Source organism: Panthera pardus, unplaced genomic scaffold (assembly GCF_024362965.1).
Source record: "Panthera pardus isolate Hobbes unplaced genomic scaffold, ASM2436296v1 HiC_scaffold_22, whole genome shotgun sequence".
NCBI classification, from domain to species: Eukaryota; Metazoa; Chordata; class Mammalia; order Carnivora; family Felidae; genus Panthera; species Panthera pardus.
Genome location: NW_026526788.1, coordinates 31,788,621 through 31,815,530, shown reverse-complemented (window position 1 = coordinate 31,815,530; position 26,910 = coordinate 31,788,621). Strand labels below are relative to the sequence as shown.

The 26,910-nt window shown below is 51.7% G+C and overlaps 1 protein-coding gene across 1 annotated transcript in view; it reads right to left on the bottom strand.

Annotated features, from left to right (window-relative positions):
- Nucleotides 1-26,910, bottom strand: part of CDH23 (cadherin related 23) — a 413,989-nt gene that overhangs the window by 282,457 nt on the left and 104,622 nt on the right. The window contains 3 exon segments of the mRNA XM_053888562.1: nucleotides 6,658-6,750; nucleotides 6,865-6,912; nucleotides 7,452-7,594. Coding sequence (XP_053744537.1) covers nucleotides 6,658-6,750; nucleotides 6,865-6,912; nucleotides 7,452-7,594 — 284 coding nt within the window.

Genomic DNA, 26,910 nt, shown 5'->3' with positions numbered 1-26,910 from the left:
CAACAGAGGGCACTAGAGAGCTCCAGCAGTGAGGTCTCAGGCGTCCTGTGCCGTGTGGGCACCCTCTCCACCCCAGCGCCGGGCCCGGCTGCTCTCACCGAGCAGTAAGGCACCCCTCGCCTGGGTGAAGAGAGCTGGCGGGGGCAGAGCGCTTTGTGTGAGTGATCCCGCTGTCCTCCCAAGTGCCCAAGACGTGGAGGGAGCCGCGGGGCTCTGCCCGTTTGTGAAGTTCTCGTCCACGGGCCAGGCCCCGGGCTGGGTGCTGAGGGCGCACGGTCCCCGCTCAGGCGGGTTGGGGAGACGAATGTACAGAGGGCTACAGCCACGGCCGTGCGTTGGACACGTATTTATACAGAGCCCTGTGCTAAGTACTTCCCGCCCGCGGTCCCATTTACTTTAATCCTCACAACGATTTTGCAAGGCGGGCGTAATTATTCCCATTTTTTGGGTAGAATGGAAGCAACCTGCCAAAAGTCAAGTACCCGGGCCTGTCTCTCCTCATCCTGGCCCCAGCCCTGATGAGCTCTGGGCCAGTCACGAAGCCTCTCTGTTCCCGCGTCCACACCTGCAGAATGGGAATAACACGCGCGTGCGGCTAGCCTGTGAGGTGGGAGAAAGCACTCAGTGAGCTCCCCCACGGAAAGCGTGGCCGTGGGCACATAGGAAACTCTCAACAGTAACCACGGTGTCAACTTACTATTATTATCATAGAAATGAGTTATTTTGTTTCACCGACAAACGGTCACCAGGAATATCCTTCTCCCTGCTTTCCCGTCTCTAGTAAGGAGCTACAGCGAGGAGTGACTTTCATCTGTCCTTGCTGAATGACATGGAGAGACGATGCGGCTTAGGGGAACCCAGGGCCAGAAGGCTTCGGACCTGGCTTGGACCCTACCCCCAGCCGGGGGCTCAGGCAAGTACTCTCAGTCTCTCGGGCCCCTGTTGTCTCATCTCCGTCCAACCTTCCCTCCTCCAACCTCCTCCGCATCTCACAGCTGGTCATCTGAAGCCACGGGTGACAAAGATCTATGCAGGACCTGCCTGTCACAGTGACCTGGGCAGGGACCCAGGGAGCCTACTTCCAGGCCAGCTGCATTTCCATTAGGTAAGACTGGGTACCTGCAAGGGACACACATACCCAAGCAGCCACTGTCCCTCCTCAACAGGATCTCTGGTCGGGGGTTAGAGTTCATCTCCCTCTTTTGGAAATTCCAACATATGAAAAGAAGCTAAAGAAAGGTCAGAAGGCATATGATATTCAGCGGCACCATAATCTCCTTCTCAGACTACCAAACTTCTACACATCCTGTGAGGTCCCAAATAAATAGCCCTGCTTATAGACCAGGTCATTCCTTCCTGCTTCCATCCTGCTTTGGCACACCCTAAGCTACCACGGCATTTAGTACACTTATATGTCATTAGACATCCTCTTTTTTTTTTTTTTAACGTTTATTTATTATTGAGAGACAGAGAGAGACAGAGCATGAGCAGGGAAGGGGCAGAGAAAGAGAGAAGGAGACACAGAACCCAAAGCGGGCTCCAGGCTCCGAGCTGTTGGCACAGAGCCCACTGTGGGGCTCGAACTCACGAACCGCGAGATCATGACCTGAGCCGAAGTCGGATGCCCGACCGACGGAGCCCCCCAGGCACCCCTCATTAGACATCCCTCTTATGTGTTTTTGTCTCTGTAAGATTACCTTCTCTAAGAACAAGGCCTTGGTCTTAATCACCAGCATTTTACTGAATGTACCACAAACTGGGCTAAGGGCTTTACCCACCTGCATTGTTACACCTCACAATGACCCCACCCGGCCAATATTGTTTCTTGTCTCATAGAGAAGAAAACTGAGGTCCAGAGAGGTTAAGTCACCACCCAAAGCTGCACAGCTGGCCAGCGGCAGAGTCCGTTTGCTCTCTTCTACATGTCCAAGTCAGCTTAGAATCCCTGGGCCTTGCTCCATAGCTTTTCAGCAAATGTTTGCTGTATTCATTTAAAAAAAAAAGTTGAGGGGCTCCTGGGTGGCTTGGTCAGTTAATCGTCCGACTTCGGCTCAGGTCATGATCTCACGGTCTGTGAGTTCGAGCCCCGCGTCGGGCTCTGTGCTGACAGCTCGGAGCCTGGAGCCTGTTTCGGATTCTGTGTCTCCCTCTCTCTCTGCTCCTCCCCTGTTCATGCTCTGTCTCTCTCTGTCTCAAAAAAATAAACAAACGTTAAAAAAAAAAGAAAAAAAAGAAAAAGAGAAAAAAAAAGAATAAAAAAAAAAGTTGAGTAGATCAGGGCATGGTGGATCAGCTCCGGGCTTCGAAGGACAGGCAGAATTGAGTTAGGCTGAGAGCAGAAAGCAAACACTCCGGATCTAGTTAGAACAGTACAATGTGTGTGCGTTGAAGCGAGAGAAAAGAGAGACACAGACACACGCTCACAGGCACTGAATCGGCCCCTGGGCCGATCCGTGCGGAGGAAGCCAGCAGGTAAGTTGAGAAAGGCAGGTTGAGGCCAGGTGGGTAGCAGCCTTGAATGGCCAGCGAAGGCGGCTGAACTTGTTAGAACTTCAAGGACACGGCCGTCCCTGAGATCACAGAGGCCCTCCTTGACTCCTGGACCCCAGGAGACACCTGGCAGCATCTGACGTCTAACCTCACACCCATCCTCCAGCCCGAACACCCCAGACCCAGGGGCGCCTCCCCAGGGCACACCTGGAGGGCTGAGGGGGTGGCCCCAGGAGGACACGGTGGACGGGGAAGGCGCTGAAGGTCAGCGAGGCGGACACACGCCCCTAATGGACGTAGCGGAGCAGTGCCGCTGGGCACAGACACAGGCAAACACGTTTGAGCAAATTGGAACGCCATAAAAGTCTATTACAGCAAATCAAACAGCAGTCAGCATGACAGCCATTAGCCTGAAATGAATACACGGGGACTTAATGAGGTCTGTCGAGGCTGGCTTGGTGAATTAAGTTGCCAATTCTAGCAGGATTTCCCTTTTCTTTACGGACTTGAAAGCATCCACGCTGCCTCGTTAGGGCTTCGACAAGTGAATTGCAGGGCCTTTCACCCTGATAAAATGGATAATTACATGTAGAACAGCTTAGTGAGGGGAGAGGGCTGGGCAGGAGGGGAACCAAGAACAAACAAATCCAAACACACCTGTCTGGCTTCTCCCGAGCAGGGGCGGGGCCAGGGCAGGGGGGGCGCCAGGAGGGATGAGGGGCAGGGCTGGGGGGCCGGGGACAAATGAGCTCCCAGAGAAAGCGGCAGTAACTGGCCTCGATCCGGCCTCCCACCGGCCCCCATTCCAGGCCTGAGGACGTGGGTCCCCGTGGGTCATGCCTCCAGGCAGCTGAGGATGGGCTGCCCTGGCACCTTCCAAGCTCAGGTGGAGAGGGCCACCGATGTCATCCTCCAGCGCTTGCTGTCGCCCGGGGGACTTTGTTAAAAATGCAGAGCCTGGGCCCCATCTTTCCAAACAACACGTTCAGAATTGCAGGGGTGCGGGACTATGCATCCTAACCAGTCCCCCAGGAACTTCTGGCGCGGCCTTCTGATTCATCCCTTCTCTAACACTCAGTACTACCGAATGTTCTACTACTACTGAGACAGTTCTCCCGTTTCTGTTTGCATCACTCCAGGGCTGGGGAGCTCAGTACATCTTTGGTAGGGTTGTGGAGGCGGGGGGTGACTGGGCAGTAGGTTTCCATATTAGAAACTTCTTTCTTCTGTAAACTTAGAATTTGCCTCCCTATAACTTGCTCCTGACACCCATCCTTGTGTTCTGGGCACAAGAGACCCCCAAATTATCAGTGCTCCTAGGGGTGGGGACAGCGAATGTTGAGAAGGTGAGGGATGGGGTGCAGGTAGCTGGTGTGACCACAAGAGGAGCTCAGTAGATGGAAACAGCCCCTGGAGCTCGTTTGCCATCCCTTAAGGGATAATGAAGTATGGAAGGAGAAGTGGAAGCTTGTCCCGCTGGGATTCATCCTCAGACCACGGGATATGGGCCCAAGAAGGGATCTGGTCCACCTTCCCAGTTTAACAGCTGTTGGCATCGAAGCCAGCAGGGGCAGCAATAGGCCCAGAGTGTCACCCAGCCGGTCGCTGGCACAGCCAGGACAAAACCCCAGGTGTCTCGACGTCTTCCACGGTACAACACAGGGGCTCCGTGGCTCGCCTTGGCCAAATTCAGCTGGAAACCCACCTCCTCCAGGAAGCCTGCTGAGATTTCTCTGACCACTCTGGCAGTCCCCCAGCACTGACACCTCACGGGGTCTCCAGTGCCCGCCTCTGTCTCCGACTTGCATTTTCATCCCGTTCACATCTGTGGGGCCTCTGCCACATATCACACTTCTCAAGGACAGGGGCCTGAAGTTGCCAGGGTGACCTCAAGACCAGCAGGAGAGCCCCGCTCAATTCTGGGCCGGGAGCCAGCGGGCCCTTTGCTGGTACCCCAGCTGGGGCCTGAGTCAGGCAGCTAAGTGCTAGCTCGGGTGACCATACCGGGCCAGGGCTGGTCAGTGCCAAGCCACCTCGGGTCAGGAGTGGCCAGGCCTCCATCCAGCTGACACCATACCCGACCAGCCACACGGAGCAGCCCTAACTAGATAATCGAGTATCGAGCCAAGCAGGTGACCTGGGGATGTTTACACGTGAGCAAGTAAACCCCACAGGACTTCCTCCAAGAACTGTGTGTCCTTGTAGCTGGCCCCTCTCAACCCACCCTCTCTTCATCAGATGGGCATCAGGCAGGCCACTTTATCCTGTCTGTCCTCTGTTTTTATTAGATAAGGAGGACTACGGCCCAGCGAGTTTAAGTGACATGCCCAGAGAGGTTAAGTGACGTGCCCGCAGAGACTCAGCAATCTGGAAGCAGAGCGGGGGGCTGGGCCTGGGGTCTCTTGCCTCCAGTTCCGGCTCTCGTCATTGTACATTCTTCTGGCCTCCCAGGTCTCTGTGCAGTGAGAGTCTGGCACAGCACCAAGCCCACAGCAGACACTCAATAAATATTTGTTAAATAGATGAATGACTGAAGAGGCTCTCTCCTTGGAGGCAGAGGCCTTTGGAGAATCCCAGGGGATTTCAGCAGGGCAGCGTTGGAGGTCACATCTCTCCTGGCAAGTGAGGGAAAGGCTGGCCTCAGCCCAAAGGCTGGGGAGGAGGGATGTGACCTGTCGTCCCCTTGCCATTGCTGCTGCCCGCTGCCCCCTGTGAGGGAAGGCAGAGGGCAACCATGCCTGCCAGGATGGCAGCTGAGCAATGGGTCCAAGGCTCATTAACTCCGAGCCGTGCCCTTGGTTTCTGAGCCTGGGCCCAGAGTGCAGGCTGGCACGTAGAGCCCCTTAATTAAATTAGGGAGACTTCCAAATGAGAGGGGGCCCGGAGCCAAGCTGCAGTCCCGGACATGTTGGCCACAGCTCAGGGCACTGTGTCCCCATGCTTGGGACCGCGGGCTCTCCTCCTCCTGTCCTGCCCCATCAGGGGAAGGGCGTGGGAGCCTCTGGTGTGTTCTCACCCACACATTTGTCCTCACTTCCCGCCATCTGGCACAAGCATAGGACAACTGGCTCACAGCTGAGCAAGGAGGGCCAGGAACAGGAACGTGGGGGGCACGAGATGAGGTCTCTTCATCGCTAAGGCTGCCCTCAGAGAATCAGGAGGCTCAAAGTCAAAGCTGTGTGACCTTGGGTAAGTCACTGTTCCACCATGAGCCTCAGTTTTCTCATCCACAAACTGAACAGATACTTTCTAAAGACGCTTCTAGGTTCCTGACCCCGTGACATAGAATACAAAGGGGCTGGAACTCTAATGCCGTGGTGCCGACCTGCCTGTCTCCAGTGGATTCCATCTCTCAACGTTCCCATGCCAACCCTTTACTGCTGCCGCCCCACCCAGAGCCCCGAGGGCAGGCCTGAGGGACACCCGGTAGAAGCTCTTTACCCCACCACCTTCAAGGTCTTTGAATTGCTAACTGCCAGCCCAGAAGACTGCCATCAGTCACGGGGAGAGGGACAGTAAGCGAGGAGAACCCTAGTACCATGGGGAGCCAGCAGCCAGCTTATTAATGAACCATTTGTAATGCAATAATTTGTACTTCTCAATTACCAGCAATGGCTTGGTTTTACATGTATGCGCTCATGCAAACACAGAGTACACAGACGACCCAAAGGAGCAGAGGCCCAGGGAGACAATGGGGCTCAAGCATAAGGCTAGGGAAAGAGAGTCCCTTCCTGGAGCCACCTGCTTCCTGTGTCCTGGGGGTGGGGGGACCCGTTCTGGCCACAGCAAGAAAGCCTGAGGTCAGGCCTGCCAACCCAAGTGACCAAGGCCCGCACTGGCTATGAATGGAAGGAAAGAGGTCACACTGCCCCTCCCATCTCTTGTCCTGTCCCGCCTCCAGCTGGAGTGGTGGGTCTCGTCCAAGGCAGGCCTGCCATCAGACCTAAGGCTACCACCACCCCTTCTCCTTGAGCAGCAGGCGGGTCCCTACCCTCAGAGGTGCTGGCATAGCAACCTGCCCAGAGCCGGTGCCCCAGCTGAGGCGCGGGCAGGAGAAGTAGAATGCAAGATGCCCTTTCCCCAGCTCCAGCCTATTCCCAGGTGGCCCTGGACCGACCACGTGCACCCCACCCCGTATCCCTCAAGCGTGACGCTGGGGGCTCCTACCTCAGGGATGCGGACGCTGTAGGGCTGATTGTGAAACGTGGGCGTGTTGTCATTCACGTCCCCGACCTGGATGTTCACCTTCCGCGTGATCACCTGGCAAGAGAAGGGTGGGGATTTACTGTCTATCTGCATAGGCCTCAGCCTCTTTCCACCCAACAGCTGGGGACCCTGCCTCCCAGGGCAGCAGGGGCTGCAGGAGACACTCACCCCCTGGTGGTCGCTGACAGAGAACTCCACTGTGAACTCAGACTTGGTCTGAAAGAGAAGACAGGGAGGGGGAGAAGGCAGAGTTAGAGAGAGGCGCGCTGAGCTCCTGAGTCCTGGGCCCTGGGCTCTAACCTGGGCTACACTTCTAAATCGCTGTGTGCTCTTGAGCAAGTCACTAGACATCTCTGTGGCCACTTCATCAAATGTAAGGAGAAAACAAGGGTTGGGGTTTTCAAACTCATACCTTAATTTGCTAAGGGCTGCTTGTCACCCGTTCCCACATCTCTGGAAAATGTCCTTTAGGGGAACATTTGCTCTTGGGGGTAGACTTCTGCATACTCTGAAGCGACCGTTCTATGGGTCATTGTCCTTCCTACCCATCCAGTGTTGCCCCTTGTTTGGGGACACCCCCAACTAACCCCATTCCCTGGCCCTGGAAGAAGGACACCATTTAGGCAGGAAAATGCTACTTGAAGGTGAGAATGGGGCCTCAGAGGAAAGCCCCTTAAAGATGAGGAGCCACTCTCCCTCAGTGTCTGCCTCCGCCCCCAGGAAAGGACTAGGGTAGGCTTATGGCCAGGTCATACCTCTCTGTCCAGCGGCTGCCGCAGCCACACCACACCTGTGTCAGGCTCCACGGCAAAGAAGCGGGAGGCCTCCTCCCCAGACACGCCAAACACCAGGGGGTCGTTGTCCATGTCTCGGGCCAGCAACTGGGTCACAGAGGAACCTGGAAGAGCCATGGGAGAGATCAGAGGGCAAAAATGGGAGGTTGGTCCTCGCTCAGGTGGCTGAATCCCAGCGGGAGAAGCCACCCAGAAGACCGCCAGCAGGTGATTACTGTAAGAGCCCGGTGCATCTCTGGGCTCTGACTCAGGCTACCTGCTTCCATCATGGCCACTCAACACTGTGTATGTGTTTGTAACTGAGAAGTGTCATTCACCACGTTTTAGGTGTGTAACGGACAACTGTGACCTGTGCCTGTCCCCCCTTTTCTGATTTTAATTTGGAGACCCCCTTCTCCGAGTGGCTCAGATGGGGGGCCAGCCCTTCAATTCTTTTGTTCCAGGATGGGCACATATCTCAGCCTTAGCCAATCAAAGCATTCCATCTCCCTAGTCACACTGATTGGTTCAGGGAGGAGCATGTGACCCCAGCTAGCCAATCAAAGCCAGCCCTGGGATTTGTGCTGGAACCACTGGGAAGGAGGAGCCTTCCTTCCCCTGGGGTTGCTAAATTGGCCCCGCCGGCAGCCATCTTTGGCTTGCCCAGGAAGAGACTGTCTGAGAATGAGGCCAACAAGGAGAAAAACAGAGCCAAATGGTGCACAGAAAAATGGCTCCTGAAAGTTTGAGGGTGTGCAGACAGCTGTGCCTGACATAAGCTGTAACCTCTGGACTTCTCGGCTATATGGGCTAATAAATCTGCCTCCCCCTCTTCTTTTTTGTTTTTTCGTTTGAGTCAGACGAGCTGGATTTCTGCCTTTTGCAAACGGAAGCACCCTTTCTAATTCAGAATATATTACAAAACTTGGCATTCACCCAACAGTGACCAGGTGCTGGCCTTGTGCTAAGTGCTGGAGTACACAGAGGTTAGGAAGATGTGACCCAGCCTCGAAGAACTCCAGGCTAGGACTGGCTTTAGGTGAGGTTTCTGTTCCCAGGAAGAGGACTGAGGCTGTCCATCTTCACCAGGAATCACAGCCCTGGCCAGAAGCCCCCAGGATGCCTGGCCTACAGCGATAGCGTAGGGCATCTTCTCCCGGCGATCACAGCCCTCTCTAGGTAGCCTTCAGTCAGGGTACGCAGCCCCCCTGGTTTGTCTGGGATGGAGGTGGAACACATACTAAAACCGTGAGGTCCCAGACAACTGGACTGGCTGGCCACCTTAGTTTCAGGTGGTCCTCAAGCCTCCAGGAACTGTACGAAATGTTGAGAGTACAGTATCGCTTTCTGCAGAGAGGATCTATAGTCTTCGCCTGATTCTCAAAGGGGTGGCTAGATTAGAATCATGGCTTTGGGCCAATCACTGCTTTTAAAGCCTCAGTTTCCCCTATAAGATGGAACAGATATGCTTTCTTCCCAAATACAGATTCTTATGTTTACTGAATAGCTCTGATCATCAAGCTAAGCGAGAAAGGATTGCAAACTCTGGGACTGTCATCTAGAAAAGAACGCTAATGAGCTTTTCTAAAGGACAGTTCTAACGTGACAATGACAACTAAGGTTTCAGTGCGCTAACCACATTCTAGACAGTGGGCTAACGGGTTTCCGTGGACTTTCTGATTCGATCCTTACTGCTATTCTCCCCATTTAACACATAAGGTAACAAAGAGTGTTTAAGTAATTAACCATGGCACACAGTAAATGGCAGAGCTGGAATTCAGATCCTAGGCATTCTGGGTCCAGAGCCCATGTTTCTTCCCACGACCCTACACATCTCCACACTTGATATGTGAACTCCAGATGCAGGATTTCTATGAACATGACCCTATCAGACCCTAACCAGAAGCCGAACACTTGGAAAAGGAAGACACTGGGCAATCACTGGGCTATTAGGATATAGCAGACACAGTGCTAGGCTCATTCACATGGGTTCTCTCATGAAATCCACCACCACCACCCCCAGCAACTCTGTTTAGTAGCCATTATTCTACCCATTTTACAGACTAGGAAGTTGAGGATCAGCGAGGCAAAGTGTCCTCTCCAAGGTCACACAACACAGCAGGATATGGCAGCATCCAAGATAATGGGAGAAGGTGAGAGGTAGGAGGAGGAGGAGGAGGAGGAAGAGGAGGAAAATCATAGAACAGAGTTGGAATGACCTCAGAGACATTTTGGAGAGTCCAGATCCAACCTTCCCATTTTAAAGATGGAGAAGCTGAAGGCATTTAGCTAGCTGCTCAAAGTACAATGGTGGGAAAAAGAGTCAGTCAACTAGAACCCAAGTTTCCAGACTCCCAGTACAGTGCTCTTTCTGGATGAGGAAGGAGGAAGAAGTCATCGATAGACCAAACACCTCACAAGGCATCTATATTGTTCAATGGCAAGCAATTGTTTCATTTTTTTTTTAATTTTTTTTTTGCATTTATTTATTTTTGAGAGACAGAGAAAGAGCACAAGTGGGGGAGAGGCAGAGAGAGAAGGAGACACAGAATCCGAAGCACGTTCCAGGCTCCGAGCTGTCAGCACAGAGCCCGATGCTGGTTTTGAACTCACACACCGTGAGATCATGACCTGAGCCGAAGTCGGATGATCAACCGACTGAGCCACCCAGGCGCCCCGCGATTGTTTCATACTAAAATAAATGGGAATGTTTTGGAACACAATCTAACAGTTTATTTTTTTTTTTTGAAGAGAATTTTTTTTTAATGTTTATTTATTTTTGAGAGAGAGAGCATGAGAAGGAGAGAAGCAGAGAGAGGGGGGACAGAGGATCTGAAGCGGGCGCCGTGCTGACAGCAGAGAGCCCAACGTGGGGCTCGAACTCACAAACCGTGAGATTAAGACCGGAGCCGAAGTTGTATGCTCAAACCAACTGAGCCATCCAGGAGCCCCCGTCTAACAATTTATTTTTAAAGACATAACCTAAAGCAATAAAAGAATTTCCAGCCTCCCCCTGACTTCTAGGCATACCCATATCCTTTCCATTACCCTCAAGTGTCCTTTAATGGCAAAGTTTGAGGAACACTGACCTACTTCCCAATTTCTTGGGGAGATTCCCTATGAGGACAGGTCCTGTCTGTCCACTACGAGTCTATGGCAGCCCCCTGGAGTGAACACTTCACTTGCCAACCACCTTCAGGGGCCAGCCCAGGTGGGGAATATGGGACCAAGCTCTCTGGTAGCTGAGGGGATTCTGGAAAAGACCACACTGGCCCTCTAGCCAAGGTCAGATGACTCGGTCTGATATCCCAAATGGTTCTCTCGGGCCTGGTGCTCAGGCCCTTCCAAGAAGGGGGGCACTGGGCAGGACATGGATGGGGCCATCAACTGCTGTCACCCACCCTATAATTTCCCGGACTTTTATCCATTTTCCCCTCAATTATGTGCTGCTCAAAATGGTCCTTTTCGGCTTCCTCGCAGGCTCTTGCCTGCTTACGCCTTCTTTGTGTCCCAGGTAATTGCTAGTGACCTTTTCTAAGTGTACTAATTAAAGGTGCCGATTTAATATTATATTTAAGACAAGACGCCCCGCAATTTTCCAGCTGGGCACATGCTCCCCCGCCCAGGGCTGTTCTGCTACTCTGTAGAAGCTGGGCCTCGCTTTGGCTTCTCCTGGACACGGGGTTCATTTCTCCAACAGGGAGGCTTCTAGCAACCTCTGCACCATTCACCCAGGAAAGAGGCCAATCTATGGGGCCCAGCCCCAGCCCAATGGCCCTAGAAGCGGCCACTCAGGAGAACCATCCCGGCTATGGGACCATGGGGTACACATCCCACATTCTACGTTTGTTTCCTGGCAATACACCCTGCGACTCAGGCTTTGGAATATCTGGAGTTTGGCTTTGTTTTGTTGTACAACTGGGATAAAATACATCGTTCACCATTTTAACGCATACCATTCAGTGATATCGGTACATTCACAGTGTGGCCCGACCACCACCACCATCTGCTTCTAGAATATTTTCCTCATCCCCAAGGAAACCCAAACCCACGAAGCAGTCACTCCCCGTTTCCTCCCTCCCCCTGCCCTGGCAACCACTAACCCACTGTCGGTCCCTCTGAATTTGCCTGTTCTGGATATTCCATATACATGGAATTATTTGAGATGTAGTCTTTGGGTCTAGCTTCTTTCACTCAGAATAAAGTTTTCAAGGTTCGCCCTGTTGTGACACGTATTAGTACATTAATCCCTTTCCATGGCTGAGTAACATCCCATCGTATGGAGATACCACATTTTGCCTATCCGTTCATCCGCGGACGGACGTTTGGGTGGTTTCCACCTTTTGGCTATTGTGAATGGCGCTGGTATGAGCAGTTGTGGACAAGTTTTTGTTGGAACCCTTGTTCTCAGCGCTTTTTGAATACGTACCTAGGAGTAGAATTGCTGGGTCCTGTGGTAATTCTATACTTCACTTATTAAGGACCCACCAATTATCTTCCACAGCAACTGCACCAATGATATGGTGCATCCCACCAGCAAGGGATGAGGCCTGGAGCTCCTTCCAGTGGGAGGAAGGACACTCGGTGATTCACCGGGGCTGGGCGCCTCCTGTACGGTGGAGAGATGGGAACCGGGCAGCGCTCCCTACCCGATGCTACCGGTACCCTGCCCGCTGGGCCTCAGCACATCCCAATGTCACACACGCCAGCCCGACCTCCAAATGCCAGCCTGGGGACCCTTTGCCTGAGGGTTCTGGCCTTCTGGCCGCAGCGCTCAAAGAATGACTGAGGCAAAGCCACGGATGAAGAGTTGGCAGATAATGGTTCCCGCTCCCTCACCCCTCGGGGGCTGGTGCAGAGGCTGCATTATACGCTGGCTCTCTGAGTTCCCCATCGGGACTCAAGCTCCAGTGGCCCTCAGAGAGGGGGCGGGGGGGGGGCAGGGTGTCTAGCTGGTCAAGCTTCTTCTCCCTGTCTCACCTCCTCGCTCCCCACCTACGCTTTCCAGAATCCCTTCCCAACAAACGGTTTGCACTTCAACCCTCATCACAAGGCTTTGGGGGGAACCCACATAAGATACCCCCTAAAATTGCGGCAACAGCATCATCCAGAAGCCTGTAACAAGACAGATGCCCAGGCCCCGCTCACTCCGCTGGCCCGAGGAGAGCCCAGAGTGTGAACATTTAAATAGCAGCCCCGCTCTCCCTACAAGAGACCCTGCTGCACAGCCAGGTTAGGAAGTCGGGGGACTGGTTTATAGCAGGGTGATATTCAAATATTTAACAATGGGCACAGTATAGGCATCAACCGATCAGAAAGGATGCCGGCCGTAAACAAGCAGACCGGCGAGTACTGCCTGTAAGTCAGCCTGGTTTATGGCTCACATTTTAGATGCAGAGAAAAGCTTCTCGGGCCCCAGGATGATTTAAAGGCTCAGTCTTCGGGCTCTTGGCTCAATCAGTGCTGCGGGAGGACTCTCTGTTCTTGGCACCCGCCCCCACCCCCCGCCCCGGCCCCACGGGGAAAGGTAACTCAGCAAGGCTAGCCCCTCTCCACTCTGTGCCAGCCCAACCCGGAGTCGGGGGCAAGCCTAACCTCATGGGTAGAAAGCAGGACTTTGAAGACCTGAGATTCCTGGACACCCATGCTCACAGCAGCATCATTCACAGCAGCCAAAAGGTGGAAGCAGCCAAGTGTCCATCGATGGAAGGACGGATAAAGAAAATGTGGTGCATACATATAACGGAACGTCATTCAGCCTTAAAAAGGAAGGGACGCTGTGCTCAGTGAAGTAAACCAGCCACACAAAAGACAAACACTGGATGGTTCCACTTACATGAGGGACCGAGTGTAGTCAAATTCACAGACTCTGGAAGTAGAAGGTCGGCTGCCGGGGGATGGGGGGGAGGGAGGAATGGGGGGGTTGTTGTTCAGCGGGTACAAAGTTTCAGTTTTGCAAGATGGAAAGAGTTCTGGACGCTACTGAACTGTACGTTCAAAGGTGGCTAAGGTGGCAAATTTTCCGTTACGTGGATTTTACCACCATTAAAGAATTTAAAACCAAAACTTAAATCGGATTATGTGCAAGGCCCTAGCGATCTGGCCTGAGACACCTCCCACCGCATCACACACAGGCCCCTGGACTTGCCCCTCCCTGGCCCTTCCTTCTGTTCCTGAACAGTTTGTGGCTGCCCCAGGGCCTTTGCCCCGGTTGTGCCTTCGGCTGGGAGTGTCCCTACCCTGGCAGCTTCCTCACTATACACCTCTCGGTCCAAGGGCTACCTTCTCAGAGAGGCCTTCTCCAATACCCGATCATACAGAGAGGGCCTATCTAAAGAGAAGCCCCGTCACTCTGTGTCCCTGCACCCCGTGTCACGGTCTTCACGGCTCTCCCTGCTCGGAGCTGATTTTGTTTGCTCACCTGACCTGTAGACTGCGTGCCCCAGCCCCCTGCCTGCCACACAAGCCTACCCACGTCGGCTCCATGGGGTGCGGCCTGGCCTGTCACGTTCCCTGTTGTACCTCCGGGGGCTGGCATCTTAGGGGCGCTCAATCAAGAGCCGCTGGGTGAACAAACGAGCCCTGCCAACTGCCAGAGGTCCTATGCAACAACAGTCCCCAAAGTTGTGTAGATCTGTGAGCCACAAGGAAGGGAGAGAGTATAGCCAGTTAATTCCTAATTATGTATACTAATGGACAGGAAAAAGCATGGCTAATCAAAACCTAATAATGCCCAAACCAGTAGTGCTTGGATGCAGGCAGAATCATAGGGGGACACTGGCTGGGGGCCCAGTGTCTCAAGAAGTAGATCTGTACCCGATCCTTTATGGCAGTGTACCCCAATCTGGGGCCATGTACTCTATCCTGTGACGCTGTACCCCATCCAGGGGTAATGTACCCTATCTTGGGACCATCCTCCCCATCCTGGGCCATGGACCCCATCCTAGGGGCTGTGTACCGCATCCTTGAGGCCAGGGACCCCATCCAGGGGCCCTGGCTGGGGTAGCGATCCACTCAGTAGGCTACAAATGCGCCTGGGAGGCACAGGCTGGTGACACATCCCCCCAGTGGCCTCAGCCCCTCAGCAGGAGGCCACGTCCGTCTTCCTGGCAAGGGCTGGACAATCACAGCTCTCCCTGCAGCCGTGCTGGGCCCACGCCGCTCGCCGAGATGACTGCTATTACTATTACTGTTATTTGCACCGAGGGGCACAGGCTGGGGGTGGCGTGTCAGGTACTCCCGGAGAGCTGTGAGTTTCGCCTGCCAGACGAGGGGCGTGCCAGAAACTTAGGCAGGCCCGCGGTAGCAGCAAGGCTTGGTGCTTATTCTGGACGGGGGAAGGTGACAGCTGTTGGCTCTCCGAACACGGACAGGGTGCCACAGGATGGAGGGAGGACAGAGAACACTGCACTCCTCCCGGCGGCAGCCTTCTCCTGCAACAAACCCCCGCCTGTGCTGCCCCCGCTCTGAGTCCTCCCGTGGCGCCCGCAGAATTCAACGCACTCCTTCCCCAGACGGCCGACGCCCTCCCAACCTGTGCTCAGCCCCCTGGCCAGTCACATTCCCGCTGCGTCCCTGGGGCTCCGCCCGCCAGGCAGCTGCCCTCCCTCAGGCACACTGTGGTCTCCACGCTCCTATGCTGTGCGGCTGTTCCTTCAGCCTGGAAGGCTGCTCCTCCTTGCCACTGCCCCTCAGTCCCAGTCATCTGTAGATGTGTGCCTCAAATGCCACTCCGGTCACACGGTTCTCTCCCCTCGGCGCTCCCTGGGCCGCCGTTTGTACCTCCATGCAACACAGCACGGCCATCGCCCCTTGAAGACAGAGGCTGATGTCCTGGGACGTGTTTGGCAAACCTCCCCACCCCTCCAGGATTAACTGTGGCTCCTCTCCTGAGGCCAAGGAGCTAGCCAGTTCCTTCCCTTGCCCAAGCAGACGCTGCTCATCGATCGTGGCTCCCGTTTCTGTTGCCATAGTCAACTCCAGAACCCCTTGCAACCCTTGGTCGTATGCAGCCACTGCTGGCCAATCTGCAAAGGCGTGTGAAAGCAAACCTAAAAGGACTTCTCATCAGCCCTGACCTACTGGCCCTTCCCATCCAGGGGCCACAGACCTTGCAGTCGGCTCCTACCAGGCTCAGGGCAGCGAGAAGGGACAGAATCAGACGTGGAGCCTTGGGACGAGCTCAGAAACCAGGGCTAGTCACGGCCGAAGTGAGAACCAAAAAGACAAAGCCCCCCATGGTGCAGCGGGAGAAGCAGGGGTCCTGGCAGGGACAGGGCTGTGCCCTGGTGAGTGGCTGACAAGGAGCAGCAGATGATAGGCCCTGACCCCAGATTACAGGCCATGGGTTACGACCAGGTCTTTCTGAGAATAACCACCCTCCCTTCCCCATCGCCACGGGATCTGCCGCACAAGCCCCAAGCCCACCCTCTCCTCCTGGTCCGGGGGGCCCAGCGGCACTGGTGTTGGTCTCTGTCACAGCCAGGGGCTCCTGCCCTCTGCCTCTCCCCCAGGACGAGCCCCCCAGAGCCTGGGCTGGCCTTGGAGCCTACAATCTCATTTGTCTCTCCTCTGGGATCAGACAGGCCTGTTAAGAGTCTTGATTCCTGCGGATAATCTCATTTGTCTTAGGTTCACCCTCCCCATTCTTCTGCCTTCAGTCAGGCTCCTTCCTCCTCATACCCCCCTCCCCACCCCAGGGGCCTGAACTTGGTTTGACCTCCGAGGAGCTGATTTTTGTTTTGGGTGTTTGTTGGCGGGGTCCTAGGCCCTGCTCTATCCCCCCCAGGGGAAGCCAGAGCGAGCCTTGACGCAGACCCCACCCCCCTCCTGAGAGGCAGGTGGCCCCCCAGCCTGCCTCTGCTGACCCGCTTCCTCACTCGCATCAGAAAACCCTTGCTCTGGATAAAGGGAACCGTCTGTCTGCAAAACCCATGGCCATGTTCTGCCTTTCCTGCAGCTCGGTCCCCTCAGAGCAGATGGCACGAATGGTCAGGCGGAAAGGAAACCAGCACTCACGGAGCATCTACTGGTTGCCAGGCGCCATGCTCAGTGGTTTTCGTTCATTCCCACTGCCATCTATTTCTCACCGTGACCCCACAGAGAGGGACTAACGTCCCTACTATGCAGACGAGAGAAGCGAGGTGCAGAGGGGTAAAGGGACCGACCCAAGGTCCCACAGCTAGGAGGTGGCAAGCACGAGGATTTGAACTCTAGTCGGTCTGACTCAGAATTCATCGTCCCTCCACCACCCTCACGGCTTCTATCGCAAAGCCTTTTATCCAAGCCCTAATCTGAGAAGCTAAGCATTGCCCTCTGCTCACCCGCCAGAGACCGACCCCCCCAGACCCCCTCCGTGTATTAGGCCCCTCCATAGTTTAGGCCGCCCTGGACCCCTGGGTGACTGGGCTGGGCCGAAGAGGAGTACCCTTGAGGCAGAGACTGTGGGCCCCCCCTCCTCCATCACCCTGCCACAGCCCGCTTGTCACCAGCTAGCAAGATGGCGAGTCCCTCGTGAGAGTCAGAGAAGGGATGGCTGGCTCACCTGGGCGCACAGGAGTCCGAGGGCCAAGGGGACAAGCTAATTCAGCAGAGAAGGAGACATTAAGCAGGGCGGGATGATAGAAACCAGAAGTTTCAGCGGCAGGGAAGAGGAGGAGCGACCTGTCGTTGTTGTTTTAAAGCAATAAAGCCCAAGAGGAAAGATCAGACATAAAAATATTTGAGGGACGTGGCCCCGAGTCTCAGAAACTCAGAGCTCTTCCTCTTCTGGCACAAGAGAACAAATAAAATCATCATTGCCAAGGGCTGCCAGGCCCAGAGGCAGCCATCAATGTGCTCTAAGCCCCTGTAACCTTATGAGTCACAGAGAGGTTCAGTTACTTGCCTAAAGTCACACAGCTAGCATATGACAGAAGTGGGATTGTTCAGCCACCCATCTAATCCCCGGTGACGCCATCTACAGTCCTTCATTCATTCACTCCGCAAACGCTGCCTAGCACCTGCTCCGTCCTGGGCGCTGGTGATACAATAGTGAACGAAACGGACAGAAGTCCCTGCCTTCCTGGAGTCGACATTCCAGTGGACACAGCTACAGACATTACATGCTTTTCCTGGCCTCTCACAGGCACACGGGGGAAGCATGAGCCAGGGGTGTGGGGTTTGGTCACAGTCCATATGTACGAAGAACCCCATTCCTACCCTTTGCCCTGGTTCACGCATGGGCTGTGACCCCCAGGATGAGCACTTGGCAGGGGAGTGAGGACACGGGACACAGGATCAAAGGGCACAGAAGACAGTTCGAGAGGAAGACGGCCTCGGTGAAACCCCTCTAAATAAGACAGAGAGAAGCAGTCAGACATAGAACTGACACGGCTGCCTCGGTCGGTGCTCACAGCAATGACCTCCTGTGTGATGTGGGGCACTCATTCCCCTCTCTGAGCTCCCTTTCCCCGCTGACGCCACGATGGAGCTGAAGAAAACGGCGAAAGCACACAGGTCCTTGGGGAGAATCCATTCCAAGCCCGGCAAATGGGCCAGGGGTTCGTGTGCCACCCCCGGTCGCGGCTGCACGGGCACTGTATGGGGAAGGATCTCGAGGCTGCGTGGGTTCAGCAGGAAGGAACACTGTGATCCGTTAGACACCTGATGTGAGCAGGGGACGGGGGGTCAGCTGTACATGCGCCACACTCACATCCTCGATGAGGCCAGTGAAGTCATTTTACAAAGGAGAAAGCGGGGCCGGGCATCTCCGTGCCGAGTCCGCGGCCACCCAGCTAACGGCGACAGGTGGCAGGGCTGAGTGAGACTCAGATCAGTCTTGGGCTCCCAGTACCCTTCCCACCACACCACATTAAAGTCCCATCCAGTTAGGGGCTCCTGGGTGGCTCAGTTGGGTGAGCATCGACTCTTGATTGCAGCTCAGGTCATGGTCTCGTGGTTCGTGGGTTCGAGCCCTGCGTCAGGCTCTGCACTGACATTGTGGAGCCTGCTTGGGATTCTCTCTCCCTCTCTCTGCCCCTCCACCACTTGTGTGCTCTCTCTCTCGCTCTCTCTCTCTCTCCCTCTCTCCTCTCCATGTCTTTCTCGAGTAAATAAACATTAAAAAAAATTTTTTTTAAGTCCCATCCAGTTAAAATACCTACAAGACTATGGTCCCGTTTGCCATACCATGTACAAGGCCATGTGCAAGGCACTGTGGAGGAGAGAAGGGCACAGACACCCCAGCCCCATCTGGCAAGGCTTCCCATACTGGTCGAGAAACCCGGGGTATCTCTTCACCTGTCAGGCCCGACAGCCAGGGTCTGGGCTGGACTGGATACTCCTTTCTGCGCAGGAATAGCAGCCTGAACAAGAAGTAGCCATGAATAAAGGGACTCCAGAATGCTCTGTTTGACCTTCCTGAGTCCTTGCTTCTTCCGCTCCCAGGCCCAGGGGGGCTGAAGTCCTGTCACAGGGGCCGGGAGAGCCAAGCGGTAGTTACCAGATTTAATAACAGTGATAATAGTGGGGTGGGTATTTTTTTTTTCCCTTCTCCTGAAACTTTTCAATTCATTGAACTGTTCAATTAACTTTACAAAAGGAAATGTGGAAAAATGACGGCAAATTGAACTTGACATTATCATTAAAATAAACAGAGCACTGCAGGCCTTTAAAGGCTCACAAAGAGATTATCCAAACATTTGTAGGCACGTGCTGACTCCTTCCTGCTCGCAGGAACCCTGGCACTCTCCCTCCTGCCCAAGCCCGTGCCCTAGTCAACGCTCACACTCCCCTGGCTCTGAACGAGGCCGTGGTTACACCCCCCGTCACCAGCCCCTACCCCCAGTGTGAACACGAAGGTGGGGGCCAGGCTCTGCTAACCAGCTGCTATCTCCGGCGTGTCCCTTCCCTCTCTGGCCAACGATGGGAAGTCCAGTGGGTCTCAGGCCTGGCTGCACGCCAGATTCCAGGTCCTAGTCATTTAAAATTCTTTTCAAAGGGAATTTGAACCTTAAGGTCTGACTTCAGAATGCCAGCCCCTCCTGTGCCCCATCCCTTAGCCAGAGCCCAAGGCCCAGAGGCTCCTTTTCTACCTCCCAACGGCAAGAAAAAATACTCAGAAGCTAAGAATGGTGTCACGGGGAAGCAGGTGAGAAAGACACCCTTCCCCTCACCCCTGCTCCACCTCCCACTCACCACCGCGAAGGAGGCCAGAAAAGTCCCTCCAGAAATCACTTCCTCTTTGAGGAGACTCATAATTACCCACAATGATCACAGCACCATTCATTTTGCCCTAAAATTAATACATCACGTTGAGAATGATATCGCGCTAATTTATCACAAGATTTATGAAACTTGCACTTTTTCTAATGAGATTTATGCAAATGCTGCTCTTGACACTGTTTGTGTTTTAAAAAGTTTTGATAGGGAAGCGGGGGTCCAGCCCAGCTGGCTGAGGTGCCACCTCTGCTCAGGGGCCGGAGGGGAAAGGCTCTATGGTGGCTCCTGCCCTCGGAGGACCCCAGGTGAGCAAGCCCCTTGGCCTTCCCACTGGGCTCCTCCCTCAGTCCCATCTCTCCCCTCATCTGGAGCCAGCCCTCCCTGCGGGTGCCCCTGCCACCTCAGGTGGGGAGACCCTTACAGGTGGTGGGGCTGCTTCTCTGCGATGAGCAGGGATCTCTCTCACCCAATCAGAAGCCTCCAGGACATGTCGCATATCACCCGCCCGGGCATGAGACAAGAGAGGCACATAGGAAGCAAAATTCAAGATGGCACTCACTCTCAGGTGCTGACCCTATACTTGTACAAGTCTCAGAGTGTCCCCTAAAATGTTGTGCCCTGGGTGCCTCTCCTGCCTCACCCTAGGCCCCACCTTGCCACTAGCTACCATTTACTGAGCACCTGTTGTATGACAGGTACTCTGTTAAGCACTTCACACACACGGTCTCATTTACTATTTGCCACAGACCTGTGAGAAAGGTATTCCCACCCTCAAATAAAGGGACTGAGTCTCAGAGAGGTTTAGCGATTTGCCCAAGATCACACAGCTAGGAAGAAGTGGAGTCAGAATTCAAAGGCAGGTCCATCTGACCCTGAAGACAACGTTTTTATTCAGTACTGACTCCAAATGAGTCACAGAGGACTTCCCTCTTCTGGGAGTTTAGTAATACTATATATCGAAGGGTCATAGCCCACATACTCAGTGACCCAGAACAGAGATGAAAATCAGGAAATTAGCCCCAAAGGTCTTTGGGCAGCTAAAAGTCATAGCACAAAATCCGTACACTAAATTTTTTTTTCAATATATGAAATTTATTGTCAAATTGGTTTCCATACAACACCCAGTGCTCATCCCAAAAGGTGCCCTCCTCAATACCCATCACCCACCCTCCCCTCCCTCCCACCCCCCATCAGCCCTCAGTTTGTTCTCATTTTTTAAGAGTCTCTTATGCTTTGGCTCTCTCCCACTCTAACCTTTTTTTTTTTTCTTCCCCTCCCCCATGGGTTCCTGTTAAGTTTCTCAGGATCCACATAAGAGTGAAAACATATGGTATCTGTCTTTCTCTGTCTGGCTTATTTCACTTAGCATCACACTCACCAGTTCCATCCACGTTGCTACAAAGGGCCATATTTCATTCTTTCTCATTGCCACGTAGTACTCCATTGTGTATATAAACCACAATTTCTTTATCCATTCATCAGTTGATGGACATTTAGGCTCTTTCCATAATTTGGCTATTGTTGAGAGTGATGCTATAAACATTGGGGTACAAGTGCCCCAATGCATCAGCACTCCTGTATCCCTTGGGCAAACTCCTAGCAGTGCTACTGCTGGGTCATAGGGTAGGTCTATTTTTTATTTTTTGAGGAACCTCCACACTGTTTTCCAGAGTGGCTGCACCAATTTGCATTCCCACCAACAGTGCAAGAGGGTTCCCGTTTCTCCACATCCTCTCCAGCATCTATAGTCTCCTGATTTGTTCATTTTGGCTACTCTGACTGGTGTGAGGTGATATCTGAGTGTGGTTTTGATTTGTATTTCCCTGATGAGGAGCGATGTTGAGCATCTTTTCATGTGCCTGTTGGCCATCCGGATGTCTTCTTTAGAGAAGTGTCTATTCATGTTTTCTGCCCATTTCTTCACTGGATTATTTGTTTTTCGGGTGTGGAGTTTGGTGAGCTCTTTATAGATTTTGGATACTAGCCCTTTGTCTGATATGTCATTTGCAAATATCTTTTCCCGTTCCGTTGGTTGCCTTTTAGTTTTGTTGATTGTTTCCTTTGCTGTGCAGAAGCTTTTTATCTTCATGAGGTCCCAGTAGTTCATTTTTGCTTTTAATTCCCTTGCCTTTGGGGATGCATACACTAAATTTTAAGACCATTATGAAAAACAGAGATAAGGTCAGGTCCGCCTCAGAGCCTGTTTACTCTTGCTTTATATACAATTATAATTAGGTTGTTCTTTGTTTTTTGTTTTTTTTGTTTTTTCAATTCATAGAAATCTCAAGCAGGGACATGAACAATGATAAAAAGCAATAACTTCTGCTGCTCACAAGAGGGAAAGATCAAAACTTCCTGAAAAGTGAGAACTTAAAATAATCTGAGTCCCTCCATTAGTTCCTGCCAATGACGGTGTATCATCATAGATCGTACACATTGTCATAGAGTGCTGTTCATCGCGATGTTCAATGATGTTCCAAGAAAGTGCTAAATGCTGAGTCATTCCTATGTAAGAAGGCAGGTACATATATAATAGATCTTATGAATATTCCATACAAGTCATTATAATTAAAAGGAATGCTTCCCAAAGTGTATTTCACGAATCATTAATTCCCTAAGATGCTAATGGGTACTCCATGAAAATGTACTCCTTGGTCAAAAAGGTCTAGGCAACACTGCATTAAAGAAATGTAAACAGGGTTCCTTCCTGCAGGACCTCTCAGAGCCTTTCTTACATTAACATGCATTCTGAAGCTGCACAGGTGGTAGAGAAGATACAGCTTTCCCCAGATGAGTGGGTAGATGGAAGGAATCATGGATGGGTGGATGGGTGGGTGGATGAATGGATGGATGGAAGGAAGGAAGGAAGGAAGGAAGGAAAGAAGGAAGGATGAACAGATGGATGGATGAGTGGGTGGATGGAAGGAATCATGGATGGACAGACGGATGGATGGATGGATGGGAGGAATGATGGATGGATGGATGGGTGGATGGATGGATGAGCAAATGAACAAATGAGTAAAAGAACAAATAAATGAATGAGCTGTTCTCATTCAAGGAGCATATGCAAATCTCTTTTATGGAGAGGAACACATGACTGCAGAGTCTGGGACCACTCCTCCAGATGAATCAGCCCCTCATCCTACCAGGTTATAAGTCACTGTTTCATGATGAGGGAACTGGGGCCTCCTTAGCTGGACATCAGGTGAGCTGATTTTTACTCATGCCAAATCCTAAGCACCTGACACACTGAGCTAATAATCATAACTCTAAACATGTGGATGATGCCCAACACTCAGAAAGTGCATTCCCGGCCATTCATTCCAGGTCCTTTGCACCACAGCCCCAGGCAGTGGGCTGCTAGTGGCTACACACTCTCTTAATGGCAAAGGGACTACAGTTCAGCACAGCTAAATGAGGAGTCCAGAGTCATCCAGTGTGGGCTCCTGGAACTGGAGTCAGACACCCAGTTCCCACTCCTGGCCCCATCTGTGGAACCTAAGCAAGTCTTGTCACCTCACTGACCTCTTTGCTGCCTCAGACTGTTATGGCAAGGGTCATAAGAAAACATAAGAGGAAGTACTTCATAAATCCAGACATCCCAAAGAGGCTTCAATTCCCCCACAGCTGACCCCAACCAAACCACTTCAGACACTCTAGCCGCTGATCTTCTGGTCTGAATCTACTGTCTGACTAGGAGCACCTTGAAGGCAAAGACTGTGACTCTTGTTCCCAGCTCTATGCCCAAAGCCTTTCACAGTGCCTGGCCTGGGTCTGCCCTTTGGTCAGTGTCTGTTAAACAAATAAGTGAGTGAGTGAATGAAGGAATGAATATATGAGTGAATGAATGAATGAATGAATGATGAATTACTGTGTAAACACAATGTGATTTGATTCTATAGTTTGGAGTTTGGTTTTTCTATTGCTAAAAAGCCATTCGAAGGACTCCATCCCCAGTCTCTACTAAGGCACATCCCAAGGACTATCCTGATGTTTTTGTTTTGAGGGGCAGAGAGCCTTCCCAGTGGGCAAACTGTCTGGTGCCTGTCTGACTGGGAAGGATGTTCTTTAATTAGGTCTGTTTAGTTTTTAATTAGGCAGAGAGGAAGTGTGTGGAGTCCTGGGGGGTCCTCTGTCCATTGGAATCAGGGTTCTTCCTCCTAGTCCCCTGTGGGCAGAGTTGGAAGAGCTCAGGTCCCACATCATCAAAATGGTGTATGCTAGTGGGTTGGAGGTTGGAACGAGTGAGTGAAGACCTAGGGTGGGCTGCAGAGGGGTCTCCTTGCCAGTTAGCCAAGGAACTTCCCAGAGACTTTTTTAGCCATACTTCATGGTTCTCAGTACTGCCCCCTCCCCCACATTCTCCGCATGTTGGGGGTGGAATTCACTCTGGAAACTTGTGGGTAAGACTCTGGCCTCTCTTGTCTCTCTCTCTCTCTCTCTCTCTCTCTCTCTAGCTGGGTCTTCGCTCTTAAACTGTTTTCTGAAATCTGCTTCAAGAGGCCTAGAAAGGGAGGCGGAGAACATGTGCCTCATGCCCTCTAGATCCTTCTGTATTTCACTGCAGACTTGGTATGGGCCAGGTGACCAGTGCCCAGCAGACCATTTCCCCACCAGAGAAGGTCAGAGAGCATAGCAGGATGCCAGTGAAAATATCCTATCTCCAACCAAGCAAATGAAGGAAGTACCGGCTGTCTTCCCACCCCCACCTAACGAAGGCTGACATGGCACTCTGTGCAGCTGGGCACAATGAAGCAAAGAGCCCCTGAATGGGCTTCCAGGGGGTTGTAGTGGCCAGGACTGCCCCCCACCCCATAATGCTCCAGTGGAGAAGGGCGTCCTCTGGCTCCAGTAAGAATCACAGACTGTCAGAGCTGGATGGGGACTCAAATATCATGAAATGCCCTCAGACTGCTTATAGGGACATGGAGGCCCAGGGTAGGTGGGGCTGGACAAGGTCCCATATACAGTGACAGAGTCAGGACTAAAATCTTGCTCTCCTTTGTCACAGTTAAGTGTTTTCCTTCCTCATCTCTTCCAAAATGTATCTCCCACTACCTACCAACTTTGCTGTATACCCTTCTACCCACAAATTGTACCAGATATATCAAGAGAATCATAGTAAACAAAATGTGATATTTCTGGTTGTATCATAAAAGAAGGGCATAGACTGTGACCCTACTTTAGGTTGTAAAAGAAAAACCAACTCCTCCAACAGCAGCTCAGTCAAATGAACCACCACCACTATGGTTCAGTCAAAGTCCTTCCTTGGTAAATGGGTGCCAAGGCTAATGTCATGTTTGGAGAACCTGATTCCAACTCTGTGCCCCAAACTGTGCAAGTATGTTTACTTGATCGGGGACCTCAGGTGACTGGTGTTTCCTAGGGATGTGCCATTGTCAGAGAATCTAGAGGTGCCCAAGTGATGGCCTCGGCCAGGACTAGCACCTCTCCAAGGTGGCTCCTGCTGGGGACGCAGTGTTGGCGGTGGGCGGGGTGGGGGGGAGCCTCACCAACAAGCACAGTCACAACAGTTGCAGCCACCCTGGAGGCCAGCCCTGCCTACCAGTGTACCTGCATCAGTCATAGCCCAGCCATAGAGAAGGGCACTCACAGCCTACACAGGAAATAACCCTGAACCACCTGGTTCTGGTGACCAAGAGGACTGTGTTTCTGGGCCCCATGGGACATCTTCTAAATAAAGCCACTCCTTCAAGACCAGGGGACATAGCTGATCTGACTAATACATAGAGAAAAAAAAACCCACAGAAATTCAGGTAAAATGAGGAAACAGAGGAATGTGTTCCAAATGAAAGAAAAGGACAAAACCTTAGAAAAAGAACTAAACAAAACAGAGATAAACAATCTACCTGATAAAACTTCAAAGTAAAGGTTATAAATATGCTCACTGAACTTGGGAGAAGAATGGATAAACACAGTGGAAAGTTCAAGGAAGAGATAGAAAATATAAGAAAGAACCAATCAGGGCTGAAGAATACAATAACTAAAATGAAAAAAATACACTACTGGGAATCAGTGGCAGATTAGAGAATGAAGAAGAATGAATCAGTGATATGGAAGACAGGATAGTGGAAATCATCCACACTGAACAGCAAAAAGAAAAAAAATTAAGATAGTTTAAGGGACACGACATCACTAATAATCACATTATAAGGCCCCAAAAGGGAAAGAGAGAAAGAAAGCAGCAGAAAACTTATTTGAAAAAATAGTAGCTAAAAAACTTCCCTTACCTAGGGAAAGAAACATTCAGGTCCAGGAAGCTCAGACAGCCCCAGACTCAAGATGAGCCCAAAGAGGTTCACACTAAGACATAGCAATTAAAATGTGAAAAATTAAACATAAAAAGAAAGAATCAACAGCAAGAGGAAAAAAAATAGTTGTGTGCAGAGGAATACCCATAAGACTATCAGCTGATTTTTCAGCAGAAATTTTGCAGACCAGAAGGGAGTGGCATGATATATTCAAAATGCTTAAAGGAAAAAAGTTACATCCAAGAATACCCTATCCAGAAAGGTTATAATCTTCAAAATTGAAGGAGAGATAAAGAGTTTCCCAGACAAAAGTTAAAGGAGGTCATCACCACTAAACTGGCCTTACGAGAAATGCTAAAAAGACTTCTTCAAGCAGAAAAGGCCATAACTAGAAGAAAATTATGAAAGAAAAAATCTCTCCCTGGTAAAAGCAAATGTAGAGTAAAGGTTAACCACCTATTAAGCTAATATGAAGGTTAAAAACAAAAGATGTAAAATCAATTCTGTCTACAAAAATTAGTTAAAGTAGATACAAAATAAAAAGATGTAAAACATGATGTTGAAAAGATGAAGCATGGGGGAGGTGGGAAGTAAAAATGTAGCACTCAAGCTACATGTTCCAACTCAAGCAATCATCAATTTATAATAGACTTCTATGTATAGGGTGTCATACATGAACCTCATGGTAACCATAAACCAAAAACCTATAATAAATACACGCAAAAATAAAGAAAAAGGAATCCAAACATGACACTGAAGAACATCATCAAATCACAAGGGAAGAGAGGAAGGTAAGAAGAAACAGAGAAGAACTACAAAACAAGTAACAAAATGGCAATAAGTACACAGCTGTCAATAATTACTTTAAATGTAAATGGACTAAATGCTCTAATCAAAAGACATAGGGTGACTGAACTAAGAAAAAGACTCATCTATATGCTGCCTACAAGAGACTCACTTCAGACCTA